This window comes from Theobroma cacao, chromosome 3, assembly GCF_000208745.1.
Source record: "Theobroma cacao cultivar B97-61/B2 chromosome 3, Criollo_cocoa_genome_V2, whole genome shotgun sequence".
Taxonomy (NCBI): domain Eukaryota; kingdom Viridiplantae; phylum Streptophyta; class Magnoliopsida; order Malvales; family Malvaceae; genus Theobroma; species Theobroma cacao.
Window position 1 is genome coordinate 24153484 of NC_030852.1, and position 15671 is coordinate 24169154.

At 31.2% G+C, this 15671-nt stretch overlaps 1 protein-coding gene across 2 annotated transcripts; it reads right to left on the bottom strand.

Annotated features, from left to right (window-relative positions):
- On the bottom strand, nucleotides 2594–8208 carry LOC18604886 (ADP,ATP carrier protein ER-ANT1). 2 transcript variants are annotated; one of them, XM_018116655.1, is made up of 5 exons: nucleotides 8079–8208; nucleotides 7611–7897; nucleotides 3605–3976; nucleotides 3051–3169; nucleotides 2594–2949 (listed from the first exon to the last, which is right to left on the bottom strand). In XM_018116655.1, the coding sequence occupies exons 2-5, from the start codon at nucleotides 7875–7877 to the stop codon at nucleotides 2925–2927; spliced, it is 783 nt and encodes a 260-aa protein (XP_017972144.1). In that variant the 5' UTR covers nucleotides 7878–7897; nucleotides 8079–8208; the 3' UTR covers nucleotides 2594–2924. The 2 variants fall into 2 exon arrangements, with proteins under 2 accessions (XP_017972144.1, XP_017972143.1); XM_018116654.1 differs by having other exon boundaries at nucleotides 2594–3169.

Genomic DNA, 15671 nt, shown 5'->3' on the forward strand with positions numbered 1-15671 from the left:
ACATGGAAAGGAATATGTATTGAAAAATTATTCAACATCAACATTATTGTTGGGGTGAAATGGTTGGGATGAAATGGATTTGGACAAAAAAAATACTATACAGAATCCTCAAATTTGGACAATTAGCTTTTAGGTTATTTTATTTGTTACATTTCCTATAATCATAAAAATGATTCAACACATAATGTTACATGCCAAGTTCAAAACTTCAACACCAGATGTTACATGCCAAGGTCAAAGCTTTAGCACCATATATTACACACCAAAGTTTTTTTCTTCTTATGGATGTTACATGTCAAGGCATGAATCACTTTGTTACACGCTAAGACATATTTTACTAGACTTGAATCATTGAAAAAACTTAACACCCATAAACCTGTTGTTACTCACCATGCTATACTTTTTGGTTTGTAAATCGACGATGAGATGACGAAAGATAGACAAAGAAAGAGTTTTGTAAATGTAAACCAATAAACCCAAGAATATATTATCACCTTCCATGTCATGCTTTTTGTTCATATGACAAGACGATGAGAGATAGACAGAGAGATAGTAATAGTGGTAAAATTAGAAAAAGTTAGATTACGAGAGAGAAAATGGGGAGCACAGTAGAATGGAGAGCAAAGGAGACGAATGGTGAGAGAGAAAATTTGAAAGCACTTGAATATGAAAAGGTTCATTAAGAGCAATTTTGTGCAAAAATCTTTTCTCTTCACTAAAAACAGTTAAAATTAAAAAGAATGTTATTTTTTAAAATACTCTATCTTTGAGGACTAAAAAAAATCCCTTTTTAAAAATAATTTAGGAAGGTTTCTAAAAATATTTTAGGAAAGTTTCATTAAGAGTCCAAGCCTAATTAGAACTTTACTTCTTCCTAGAGTCATAATCCAAGAAAAGTTTGAATTATACTAGTATCTTAAACAATTTTGATATCCTAATCCTATATATTAGGAGTTTGGCATGTATAAAAATTCCTAAAACGTTTAGGTGTCCTAATCTTATTAGGAGTCAAATTTCACAACTCTAATATGAGTCTAATTCAATCAGAAGAGTCCTAATTTAACTAAAACACCGAAACCTTGGGAGTGGAACTCCTTAGGAGAGGAAGAGGATTGGTGGCGGTAGACCAATTCTATTCTACCAATCCTGGCGAGTTTGGTTGATTTAGAGGTTGATTTTTCTTACATGTTTCGCCATGAGGCACTATCAATGCTTGGACACACATTTTGGACTCAAGCCTTAGTCAAGGAAGCCATTAATTATGAAAAAAATTTCACAAATTACATTCCACCCAAAAATTCTAAAATCTCACCCTAGTAATTTTCAATATGTGCTCTTTAAAATTTAAACTACTAAATAGTAACCAAGGTCAATCCTAACATACTTTTAAATTTTACCAACATGATTGCGTAACTTATACACAATTTTGGTGGCTAAACAAATAAGAAAACAATTAAAATAAAATAGTAGAACAAGCTATCCAAACTTGAAAACCATTTTTAAAATAGTTTTGGAAAATCTTTTCCAATTCTTTTTGTATAATAGCCTTTGATACCATTGTTGGGAAAAAGTCACACTTCCCTTCGATAGAATCAAGTTTTGGTTACTTGATACAGATAAGCCCTAACTAACTCAAGCCCTTGGAGTCACAGTCACAGGGTTTTTGAATACAACATCAAACCTCTACACCATACTAGCAAACAACATGATATCCAAGTGTACAAGCTCCAGAGGTGATACATACGAATTAAAATTGTAAATAACTCCGAAATTGGGAATCTTTTACCCAATCACACGGGCATGTTAGTAAACACCTTTGAATGGCAAAAAAGCATGTTTCATCCATGGTTAGTAAAGATCTCTACATGTCATAATAGATAGTGATATGACATCCTGATGTAATGTAATAATATAATCAAGTGATATTTTTCATCACTTATGTTAATGTTATGTTAATATCATTTTAATTAATAGTAACATAATGATTTATTTTCATAAATAAAAGCATGAGAATTTGATTAAATATAATAAAACAATAAAATTTTATTTAAATTTCAAAATTTAAATTTACTTGAATAGTTTAGAAAATTTTAAAGTATTACAAATAAAAAAAAAAACAAAAAGAGAGGGAAAAGAAGCTGTAGATGCCATTGGCAGTTAGTAGCAAATCTGCGGTGCAGTTAAGGCGTGATTTCTTATTAACCTTATTAATTGGTTTTGTCTAATTTATTAAACAATCGAAATTTATAAATATTTATTTTTAAATACTTTTGGATTTTTCAGTTTACATAACTTGAAGGATCAAATATAAATCTTAATAAAAGAATAAATGAACCACGACATTTTCTTGGAACGATAAACCGTAGATTAGAACAAATGCCACAGCTACTCATTAAAATAAATAGCAGGGGAAAAAACCGAGAGAGCAACAGGGGTACTCTCGAAGTCAGAGCCTTTAAGATTCGTGGAACAAATGGCTGCTTCACTCTCAAGTCTCACTTGAATACCATATGACCTATTCGATACCAGATTAAAAACCCAGAAGATACTTAATCAAAAGCCTAAAGACTGATGTTAGAAGGAGCAAATGCAATCGTACAAAATAAAGTATCATGGTTGATTCCTTAGTAAAACTTGTCATCTACAATTGCATACCAATAAATCATGTAAGTTGATGAACTGTACAGAAAATATACAAAGGAGCCCTTCAATATTCAGGGTAAAACAGTCCCAACAGATCCACATTTAATTCCAAGAAGTTTCTGGTCCCAATCCCACTCCCCCAAGCTCCTTTTCTCACCTCAGTAAAAGTTAATTTAAAAGCTATGCTTGTATATACATCATGAGTCCATGGCTTTCACTTCAATGCACCTTGATAAGACTCAAAACTATAACCTTGTCTACTTGCAAGTCGGTGCAGCTGATCATAGCCTGCAAGTACTCCAGCTCCTGCCACACCAAGAAGCATATTGGCAGTAACTCCTCGAAAAAGTGCTGTGAAACCCTCAAGATGAACAATCTCACGAAAAGCATGCATAGAACTGCGATACTTTATGGACTGTCCAGAGGTTAGCATCATTCGCCGTCGAACAGTGTCAAAAGGATAGGCACAGACCCCAGAAACTGTGGTGATACTCCAACCTAAGAAGAAGCTAGCTAAGAAATTCCCCTGCAGTAAACAAATAATTAACATTTGATGTTTGCACATAACATCTTGGGAAGTATGATTGTATGATGCAAAGTAATTTGATGTACACTACAATTGAGAGTATTATGATCATGACTGCATTAATTGCTAAAAAACCAACAACTAATAACTATTGTAAACCAATCAAAAAAAAAAAAACCCATCACAGACTCCTATGTAGCATTTTAAGAAATCTCCAGATCATAGTTCATAATCATCTATCCAATCATCAAACTTCTGCAATTATGATCTTCTATGTTGGTTCACATCACATGTTACTGTCCATGCAGCTCTAAACACCCAGAACATTCACAGACCAGGGCATACCAGACCAAAAGCTATATCCAGTGTTTTCACTCCCTCTGAACAAGAGTTATCTTGAGAATAAGTATCCACAAGAAAGAATTAAATGCTCACCTCAAGAGGCCCCACCAAAATTATAGGCTTTATCGTGTCATAAATCCCAAAGTACATGCCACGGTACAGAGTAATCCCCATGATTGAAGCCCCAAATCCCCGATAGAGGCCCGCAATGCCATCACTTGATAAGGTTTTACGGTATACATCAAATATCCCGTTGAACTTGCCTTGACCATTAATTGAGCACCCTTTGGCATCAGTGCCAAGTCTAGTACGGGCATAATCCAAATGATACAAAAACAAAGATGTAGTTGCTCCAGCAGCACTCCCTGAAGCCACATTTCCAGCGAACCACATCATGTATCCATCTTTCTCTTTTGAATGCCCAAAAATGCTTTTGAAGTAACCTTTGAATGCAAAGTTGAATGCCTATGGATAATCGAACATCTGTTAAGTAACAAAATTAGGCAGGAGCAATATATGCAAATGAAGAATGTAATAATAAGAATATAGTAAAAATTACACAACTTATAAATGATTATAAATGATAACAAGATTTATCGCATCATTATGATGTTTATCAACAAAAAATCTTATATATCCCATAGACCTTGCAATTTTGAGCATGACTCATTAGCACAACACAAGAATGACACGATGCTAAGCAGATTTGATTCTAAAGTTTTATCATGTTTCATGCATTAATCACATTGCCACATATAAGACACAACAATCATGTGTCTTAAACGAATTAAACCTGCTTAACCTGTTTTGTTAATCGGATTACCATGTTGACCCGTATAACTCAATTATGAACCCATTTAATATAAGGATTTAAAAGACTATTTTAACCTAGTTAAAATGATTTTAAACAATTAATTTTAGAGTTATTTTCTAATTTTACGAGGGTAATAAAATTATTACGTAAGAAAACCTAATTTTCTTCTCTCTTACGATTTTCAAAAACTGACCTCCAAACCCAAAAGAAAATCAAAGTTTCTTCTTCAGTTCTTCCCACTTCCCACCCCTAGCCAGCCCTCCTCAAACAAAACCACCCCCCCTCCCCCAACCAGCATGCACCAGCCACTGCTGACTACACCATCTTCTTTTTGCTTTTCTCCTCTCACAATCTTCACCATTGTAGCTCCAACTTTCTCTTGCGTATCACAGCTCCATACTTTTTTTCCATCATTTTCTTTTTCCTTTTGATGCTCGGGCTCCATCGTAAATCCTAATCTCCAAGACCACTTCTCCAACAGACCTAACTCAAGACCCAACATGGAAACACCCAAGACCGAAGTCTCCAACACAATTCCATCATCAATCCTTTCAAGTTTCACAGCCACTCGTACAATGCAAGTTTGGTAAATATGTTTTATGAAATATTTTGAGATTTGTTTGAAGAATAGTGAAACTCTAAATTTTTATGGTTCTTTTTCTAGAATATTTTTTGTTAACCAAAATTATCTTTGTTTATTGTCACGAGTAACAAAATTGTACATGGTCATTTACATTGCAGGTTATTTTTCTTCCCTTATTTTTTACTGAGTTGAAATATGTAATTGCATGTGCTTCTCTTAGCTCAACATTGAACAATGTAATTACCAACATTTCTCTTAGGCATATATGTAAACAGTTTTATGGCTTCTTCTATAAACCCACGTTTCATGTACATATCTAGAAGAGAGTTTTTGACAAACACATTAGTGTACAATCCAGATTTTATTACTGTCCTGTGAATGCAAAAAGCTAGTTACAAATTCCTTGATTCAGTGCATGATTTCAAAGCATGGACAATTGATATTTGTTTTGCTGCCCTTTTATTTTGTTTGCAATTTGTTGGTTTTGATATTATGCTTCGCTAAAATAGTGAAGCTAAATGGTAAATATGATCATTTGTAAATAGAATCTAAGAATATCTGTATCTACCTTGAATCAAATCCTCACCCTCTGGATGGAAATGATGACTATGTAGAGATAGATGAAACACAACAGAAAGATGAGAAAAAGCAAGGCAAACGCAGAAGGAAGTTCGCTTCACCAGTTTGGACGTTCTTTGAATGTTTGACAAAGAAAGTTCAATTGATGGAAAAGCAAAAGCAAACTGTAAGCAGCATGAAATTGTTTTGAATTGTGACAGAAAGTAAGATAATATGAAACATCATAGTGAAAATTGTATTAAGAGAGACACAAGTGACATAGATCAAATGATTTTTTTCTAATGAATATAGATCTATGTTAATGAGGTTTTCAAAATTTTTCATCTTGAAAAGTTTCATGAATTGGTGATAGCTGCAATTGTCATGCATAATTTACCATTATCATTTGTGAAGAATAATGGCATTAGAGCAATGTTGTCTTACTTGCATGAGGATGTAACTTCAATATCTAGGAACACCGCTAAAGCTAATATGATTAAGATGCATAACAAACAAAGAAGAAAGATGGCAATACTTGCTTAAGGAAACACTTGGTAGGTTTAGTTTGACTTCTTACTAGTGGACTTCTATCACAACTGATGGATATATATATATATCATACAACTCAATTTGTAGACAAAAATTGGGTTTTACAAAAAAGAATCTTGAATTATTTCCCTTTATGTCATCTCCACACAACGGCATTACATTGAATGAAAATGTATATGCATTACTAGCTGAATGGGGAATTGAAAGTAAATTGTTCTTTGTGACATTGGATAATGCTTTTGCTAATGATACTTCTGTTGATTTGTTGAAAGTGCAATTGACTATAAGGAAGGCATTGTTAAGAGGTGGTAAGCTTTTCATCTAAGATATTGTGCTCATTTTTAATTTGATTGTGCAAGATGGTTTAAAAGGGTTTGATAGTAATATCCAAAAAGTGAGGGAAAGCATTAAGTACGTGAAAAGGGTCTCAAGTGAGAAAACAAAAGTTTCTAAAGTGTGAACCTAACGAGTTTGAATGCAAAAGTAGGCTTGAGACAAGATGTTCCAACTAGGTGGAACTCCACATTTGTCATGCTTCATGCCTTTTATTTTTGCATGGCTTTTTCTCAAGCATTGTCCATCTAAAGATGAGCAGGAAAGAGTTGAGAAACTTGGCAAATTCTTGGCTGCCTTTTAGGATATTGCATGTGTGTTTTCTGGAACAAAGAACCCAACAGTCAACTTATACCTCCCTTTCATATCCATGGCACACTTAACCTTGCAAAAGCACATGAGCGGGCAGGATGCGTGTAAGAAAAACACGATTAGTCAAATGTTTGCTAAGCAAGTATTAGTCTGATTTTAGCTCTAACAGTGATATTGGACCCTCGTTACAATATTCAGTTTGTGGATTGGAGTTACAACAAGCTTTGTGGTAGTAATTCAACTCAGTTTAAAAATGTAATCAGTTATTTTCTCTTATAATGAAGATGCTGGCTTCTCCTAATCCATCCTCTTTTAGTAATACTTCTGATGAGCATACTTTAGATGAGGGATAATTTGAAAAGGGGACAAGAAATGTCTTAAGGGTAATTCCTTTATTTTTGAAGTATTAATTTGTTTTTCAATTTTAATATCTTTGACACTATTTTGTAATAAAAAAATCTGTATTTTAATGTGACTCTTCATCTATTTCTATGCTTTTAAAGTTATTTTAATATGTTTGAATTGTTTTGTTTTTTGTGATTAGGGTTTGACACTTATGAAAGTATTGAGTTTGGGGCTACCATTCAAAAATCTCAACTAGGGCTGCATTTGGATGAACAAAGAGTTGAGAGGAGAAAAGAATTAGATATATTATAATTTGGAAGGCAAATCAATATCAGTATCTTGAGCTTGCTGCATGGCTGGAGATGCCTTGAGTACCTCCGAATCTGATTTTAGTGTTGATCATAAAGTTCTTAACCAATATCTTAGCTCATTCAAACTAGATATTATTCAAATAAATCCCCAATAATTAAGGACAAATAAAATGGCAAGCATAAGATCCAACAGGAAAACAGAACAATTTCTCCAAGGATTGCCTAGTATGACAATCAGCAATATAGTAAACAACCGAAAATAAAGGGGAAAAGTATTTTTTGCTTAAAAAATACCTGAGTAGGAAAATATCTGATGACATTGGCTTGGTTACCTCTCCAGAAAGAGAAGAGACCTTCGTCTCTTAATACCCTTTTAAAGCAATCACCAACACCATTGTAAGGTTGATGAAGCTGTCCCCTTTTTATCATCTCCCCTTGATTTTGCAACAAAAGCTTCACTCTCTCAATGGGTGCTGCTGTGCTCTTTGATACTATAGCTGCCATTCCAGCCATCACAAAATCCATTGAAAATTTCTCTGATTTATTCTTGCCCATTTCCATCGTTTCTCTAATCTATCCCTCTACAAATGCCAATATAAGAAAAAGCCCATAAATTTCCATTTAACAAATGAACTAACCAGAAAAAGAAACATCCATATCACTCAACCATAAAAAAGAAGAGGTAAAATTGAGCAATCTAATGAGAGTTTACAGATATTGAAAAAATGGAATTGATTGAGAAGGAAAGAGAAAGGAAAAAACCTGTGCAATACGGGAATTGACGGGTCAATTTTTCAGACACCAGAGAGAGACCGAAGAGAGGGAAGGATGCTGAGAGGAGGAGAAAGATTTCTGTTCGGATTCCTTGGACTAGGCAATTTTGAGCGGCAGCGGCTTGTTCTAATAAAAAAGAAAGATAAATGGGAAATTGCTATGGCTTCCGTAATATTTTTAAAAATTGCAAATATCTCCTTAAAGTAGGAAAATTTATCAATCTCTACCTGTTTCACAATGACTGAAATTTCTGTAAAAATTGTTACTCGAGTATTAAAAGTTTTGTAAAAGAAGTTAAATTAGTATTCGATAATTCAATGTACAGGAGAACTGTTATTCGAGTAAAATTGTTCTCAAATTTTTTGTAAAAGAAGTCAAAATAGTATTTGGTAAATTAAATGTAAAACTGCAGTAAAAAACTATTTAATAATATTTTAATTTATTTTTAAAACAAATTAAAACACTTAACTCTATCAAATTAAATCATAAGTTTCAAAGTGAATGAAACAGATAAAATAAAGTAATTTTCTCAATTAAAAATAAAACTAATTAAAATCAAAAGAAAAAATTAAACTGTTTCTCTCTATAATTTTATATGTTATTAAAAGAAAAATGGAGAATATAAAAGAAAATATCATTCAATTATGAAACTACAAATTAGTACTTTTTGAAAAAGATTTGATTCGTAACGTCACCCCACGTAACTGGAAACTAGAAATTGTAAAATTTTGAGAATCAAACACTTTACTTTGGTTTTTACAGTAAAAAAGATGTTAAGTCGGGTCAAAACTAGTTAGTTTTTCCACAAAATAAACTACCAAAGCATGAAAACTTATTTTTACGACATTGAAAAAAATTTCATTATAGATCTAATTAGTAGAAGTTATATTATGAAGAGTTCCATTTATGGGAGTGAGTTATTTTGTGAAAATAAAATAAAATAGTTATTATTTACTTTGATATGAAAAAAGAAATAGAATAAGAATAGTTATTATCATTTATTACAATGTTTAGTTAGTAAAAATAACTTTGTAATAAGAAAGGAATAGAAATTAAAAAGATAAAAATATCTTTTATTATTTATATTATTATTTTTTATTTTATTTCTTAAATATTAATAATTAATATTTTATTTATAATTAATCATTAATTTTATNATTTTATTTTATTTTAATATATTAATATTTTATTTATAAATTAAATATAATTATTATTAAAATATTAATAATTTGAATTAATTTTTAAACTCAAAATATTTTTTAATATATAATTGAAAACTTAAACTCTTATTATAATAAGATTTATTTTCATCAAAAACAAAAATAATCTTTATATAATTTAGTAAAATTTATACCAAAAGATAAAATTAAGTAAATTTTTTCTTTTTTAATCATTAAATTTTTATTTTTATTAAAATTTTAATTTTAATAATTTAATAATTTACAATTAAGTATTAGTATTTTTTATTTTTTAATTATATTTTCACTTAAAAATTTTAAAATTAATATTTTTAAAATATTAATATTTTATTTATAATGTAAATATTAGTATAGTTAAAATATTAATATTTTTAATATAAAACATTAATTTTATAAGTTTAGGTGTGTAATTTTTCAAAGAAAGTAAGGACATTTTAGTTCAAAATGTTTTGAATTCTATTCCCATAAGTATGGAATAGCTAATACCACGGGGAGATGTGGTATTAGCTATTCCAAAGTTTTGTCTGATTTTGAAGAATAGTCATTTCTTTTAGAATAACTATTCCTTCTTCTATAAACATACCAAACATAAGGAAAAAATTTTTGAGGACATTCCTCCAACCAAACATGCTATAAAAGAGTAGATAATGTCTTACTTTCTCGTGGTGGCTTTATTTTGAATTCAGATGGTGCTTATAAGTCAAGTTCGAGATGTGCCTCTGCTGGGGGCTTGATTCGCAATGTTGTGGAAACTGGATCAATGGATTCGTGGTAATATTGGGGTCACACAAAGTTTGGCAGCTGAGCTTTGGGGAGCTTGGCAAGGGCTTCTATTAGCAAAAAGGTTGAACTTTAGTCATTTGATTGTAAAGTTAGATGCAGCTGTTGTAGTTTAGTTTCTCAATGAGGGGTTGTTGTCATAACGTGCGGGTCCAAAACCCAACCGTTAAACGTGAAAAATTTAGAAAGTCGTCATCAATTTTTTTTTTATCTAGGTGCAATTGATCACCTAGTAAATTTGTTTTTCTTGACGAAATCCTAAATTAATTTTAGAATCACTTAAAGAACACGACTTGGTTTTATATATTTTAAAGTTTGGTTAAAGAGTACGGTTATACATGAAAAAGGATTAGCACCCAGCGACGCTCATTCCACGAACTGTACCACTTAATCATATGTTATTTTATTAACCTTAACTTTTTAATTTTATTCTTATGTTTCCTTAATCCTTGTTTATTTATATTATCTTTTATTTTATTTACAAATTAAAACATTTTATTCAATTTTACAAGTAAAACGTGCATATGATACAATTATGAAATGCATGGTATAAATTTTGAATGATGCCAAACGAAAACCATTTATTAAGTGACTTCCCGAATCTGCCCATCACACTAGTGGGATCCGAAGGTATCCTCTCATCTAAAGAAATACTTGAGAAACTCGCCTTCGCAAGTTTAACAAATAAATCGCATCATTGGGGTAGTTGTTTGCAAGTAAAAACAATATTTTTATTAATGTAGATCCTAATACGAGCAAAACTTTTTTATTAAAGATATTCTTCGAGCCCTCCCATCATACTGGTGGGACTGAAAGGTATCCTTTCACCTAGAGAATTTTTTGAAGGAATTCGCCTTTGCAAAATGTCCCATCATCGGGGCTTTGATTTGTGCACACAATACGCCTACATGCCATGACATTTAACAATGCAATAATGATGCGTGACGTGCTACAAACCCATATGTCCACTATAGATTATTCTCTATATTCATTATTATTATAATCTTATCATCTTTAAAAATGTTTTATTATCATTATTATTTATTTATTATCATGAAGATCCTAATTCTTCACGATTCTATATATTTTTTGAAACCTTAAGTATATATATGCCATTTGTTCTCTTGCATTTATTATTATTATATTTATTATTATCATTATTTCATTATTTCTTTTTGTTTTTATATTTATGTTTGATTAGTAACTAAGTTAATACATTTTTCATTTACTTAGGATTATAAACATCGAGACTAAAAATTGAAATCCTCCTATCATACTAATAGGGTTTTAATTGAAATCCTTTATCTAAAAAAATTCATTTGGGATTGCGACTTCTCATATTCCGAATAAATATTCTATCACCGGTATAATTTGATGTTCTCCCCATTAATAGTATTATATATGTGCATATATTTTTTTACATGCTTATATGTTTTACTTTCTTAACTATTAACTAAATATTATTTCCCCTTTTTTATTTTATTTTTTTCTTTCTAAACCCCTTTTTTATAACTAAATATTTATTTTATATTTTAATTGGATTCATTATTATTATTTTTATTTAACTAAATATTACTTTACATATTTTCTTTTTATAGTTAAACATACTTTTAAACATTTTTGTTATTTTTGTTATTATTTCTATTTCTATATTTTCTATTTGTTTTAGTCTCATAACACTAAAAGATCATTTGAAATTTTTATAACATATTCCTAAAATGATTTTAATTAAACCTACATCACCAAAAACACATTTATTACTAAATAAAATGGGCTAGACCCAAAATAAACCAAACCAACAACAAATCCATAAAAACAAGGTAAGAGTTTTACTTCACTAGGCTAAGGAAAGCCCAAACTACCGACCTATGGGAAAAGGATGCCCGAACTTGTTGCCGGCCCACCGCGTCTCCTCCAAAATATGTCGTTTAGGCGTTGCCCCCTTCAAATTTTGACCTTAATGAAACAGCGCCGTTTAGGTCCTAATGCTCAATATAAAATCCCTCTTTTCTTCATTTCCCTTCATTTTCCTTTTTTGTTTTTTCTTTTTACTGTTGATTCTCTCCTTTCTCTTTACCCTAAAGCTTTGTCTCACTCTTATCCCTCTTTCCATCGTCATTCACCCTCACCATCGATGGCACCACACCAAAAACCTTCTCTTTCCTTTTCTCCCAAAACCCAACTCTTTATTCTCCCCTTCACTCGAATGAAAGAAAGATCCCCACAACCTTCAAATATCTAAATCTCTATTTCTTGACCATTTTGATTTTCGACTTTGTAGGGCTTTGGGGTTTTTTCTTTTTTAAGTTTTTGCTTTTTGATTGTGGTATTGTGATTGTTGGTTGCTGGAAGAAACTAGGTTTTTTCTTTTGCAAGGACTTTAGGGTTTTTTAAGAGTGGTTTTTAAGGCTTCGGGTAGTTAGGTTTTTTTTCTTTGAATCGATTGCCTAGGGTTCATAAAATTAGCTCCATTTTTCCTTATGAATTTCGAGTTTTTATAGAACCTAATTGTCCAAGTTTTTGGACAATTAGGAAGTGAAATCAGGCTCTGAGCATGATTGCACAAGTGAGGGGCTCTAGGCAAAATTGGGGTAGAGCCGCTAGTTTGTCAATTAGCTTTTTTTTTATTTGATTTTTTTGTTTTTTTATTTTTTTCTTTTTGATTTGATTTTTTTATTTTTTTATTTTCTTCAAAATATTGATTTTTTTGTTTTGTGGGCCTTTGGGACTTTAAAAGTCAAAAGGGTCCAATTTAAATCAAAGCCATAACGGTTTTGGGCTTTAAAAAGCTTAAAATGGATTAATTTTAATTAGACCTAGAACTAATTTGACCCAATAACATAATAAAAATGAAAGATAAATAAAATAAACTATATGGATGATGATAATAATAATTTGTCTAGAAAAAATAAGGTGTTTATAGTTGCCTTTTTTGGCATATTTTTGAGAATCAGGAATTAAGCAAAGACATAGACACCTTGCTCGGACCAGATCAAAAGATGTTCTTTATTTTTGAATGAAGCTATAGGACTTTTCTTTTAACTCTTTTTTTTCTTTTTCTTTTTTAAATAACCAGAAAAGCTCCTCGTAGCAAAACAAGGCTATGTAACTTAAATTCTATCATGCAAGATAACTAGGCTTAGACATTTTGGATTCCAACTAAATTTGGGCTTAAATTATTTCATGCCAATATAACTGGACTTAAACATCTTGGATGCTAGTTTGATTGGACTTAAAGTCATTTATGTCAATGTAACTGGACTCATATATCTTGGATGCTAGCTTGATTGGGCTTAAAATCATTTGTGCCAATGTTACTAGACTTATAAATGTTATAAATCTTGGATGTCAACTTGATTGGGCTTAAACTCTTTCATGCCAACATAACTGGACTTAGACATCTTGGATGCCAGCTAATTGGGCTTAAACTTTATTTGTGTCAACTAGACTTATACATCTTAAATGCCAGTTAAGTAGGGTTTAAATTCTTTCATGCCAACATAACTGAACTTATATATCTTGGATGCTAGGTAAATTGGGCTTAAACTCCCTTTGTGCCAACATAACTGGACTTATACATCTTGGATGCTAGTTTGATTGGGATTAAATTCTTTCGTGCCAACATAACTGGACTTATACATCTTGGATGCCACTTAAATTGTGCTTAAACTCTTTTCGTACTAATGTAATAGGACTTATATATCTTGGATGCCATATATATTGGGCTTAAATTCTTTTGTGCCAACGTAACTAGACTTATACATCTTGGATGCCAACTAATTGGGCTTAAACTCTTTTTATGTCAACTGAACTTATACATCTTAGATACCAGTTAAATTGGACTTAAATTCTTTCATGCCAACATAACTGGACTTACACATCTTATATGCCAAGTAAATTGGGTTTAAACTCCTTTTGTGCTAACGTAACTAGACTTATACATCTTGGATGCTAGTTGATTGGGCTTAAACTCTTTTTATGCCAATGTAATTAGACTTATACATCTTGGATACCAATTTAATCAAGCTTAAAATCATTTCGTGTTTAATTTTTCTTTTTTCCTTTTTCAATGAAAAAGTCAAACTCTTCCTCATTTAATCAAGGTTTCATAATTGTGAAAACATTGCATTGGGTGAATTTCACTCTTACTGCTTGAAAAACACACATCAGTCTTGACATTTGTTTGAAAATTTTCAATTTTGAGAATGTATGGTTATATGCATGATTGGAAATGTATGCATCATTGATGATGGACAAATGATGCATTGCTTCCCTTTGTTTTGCACCACATATTCCTCACTTAAAAGATAATTTTCCTTGGCTTCACATCTTTTGACGATGATCTTGTACAATCGCCAATTTCTTCACTTCTAAAGAACCTTCTTGCTATTCTCGTCATATTGATTTGGATTGTTGAAATCACTTTTCTACAATAGATGTTAATAAAAGATCACCAATTCAAACTGGGTTTTAATGCTTCCATGCCTCTCTATCATGAAAGTTTTTCCTTTCATTGCTTTTTCTCACTTTTCTTGAGAAACGAATTTGTCTTTTTCAAAAGTTCTTGTCTTATCTCACAATGATTGAAGGATTTTCCTCACAAAAATCGTAAGGATTCTCTTTCTCTTTCTTTTTCTTTTTCTTTTACTTTAGAAAACATCTTGATTTTGATAAAATCATAACAAAATTGCCCCACACAATTATTTTCTGATCAAAGATAGCTAAATCTTGGAGGTGGAATGTATCAATTCCACACTTTTCTTGTTGAAGTGATAAAATACCCAAGATTGGAAAAGCATGTGATGTTTGAATCTCTTAAAAATTAGTGATTTTCTATTTAAATGACCCTAGGGAGGGTCAAATCACAATTTGATCTTTTTAAATGGATTGAACGGTTCAACAAATTAAAGTCTTGCGTAACAAAAAGGTCTCACTATTTTATGGGAAAAAGAAAGATCGATGTTTCTTCGTCTAAGCTCATAAATGTTGCATGATTTTCCTAAATTTATACTCTTTGAAAATCAAACTCTTCACAAAAAGACTCATTTCAAATCACAATCAATTTTGACACTCTTCCGGTCTCATGGTGTTTGGCATTTTGATAGATGTCAACACCAACTTTAGAGACTTAAGATTTGCAAGGTTATTTTGGAAGAGAATGGTTCAAAGTTCAGCATTGATTTTATGACAGATCTTGAATTTTACATTCTTGGACATTTTGAGAGTCTCCAATGCACTCTAGTTGCTTTGAAATGATATCTGTATCGTGCGTTTTATTATAACCTCAGTCAAAATCATGAGTGGCTTCGTAAGTTCCCCTTTTTACTCCAAATTGCCTTTTCAGGTTTTCACCCTAAAGCTCATTTTTTTCTCTTTTCTTTTTTTTTTCATCCCTTGTTTATCTCTTTTTCTTCTTTTTTTTTTTTCATTGATCATTCCATCATGCATTTGAAAAAATTTAAACTCTACCTAAAATGGATTCTAATGGATAATATTAGCAAAGAAAAAAAGGCCAAGGCCTCATTGGTTTTATGATGACCGTTTTTTAGAAAAAAAGCTCTTCAATTTATGCATCCACGCTTGATCAAAATAGACTTTTTAA

Bases quoted from the DNA above. Each gene is read 5' to 3' on its own strand.
- LOC18604886 (XM_018116654.1), bottom strand. From the start codon at position 7,877: ATGGAAATGGGCAAGAATAAATCAGAGAAATTTTCAATGGATTTTGTG. The intron at 3,977-7,610 runs GTATTTTTTAAG...GATTATCCATAG, and splicing joins TCAGATATTTTCCTACTCAG to GCATTCAACTTTGCATTCAA. The intron at 3,170-3,604 runs GTGAGCATTTAA...TGTTTACTGCAG, and splicing joins TTTTGGTGGGGCCTCTTGAG to GGGAATTTCTTAGCTAGCTT.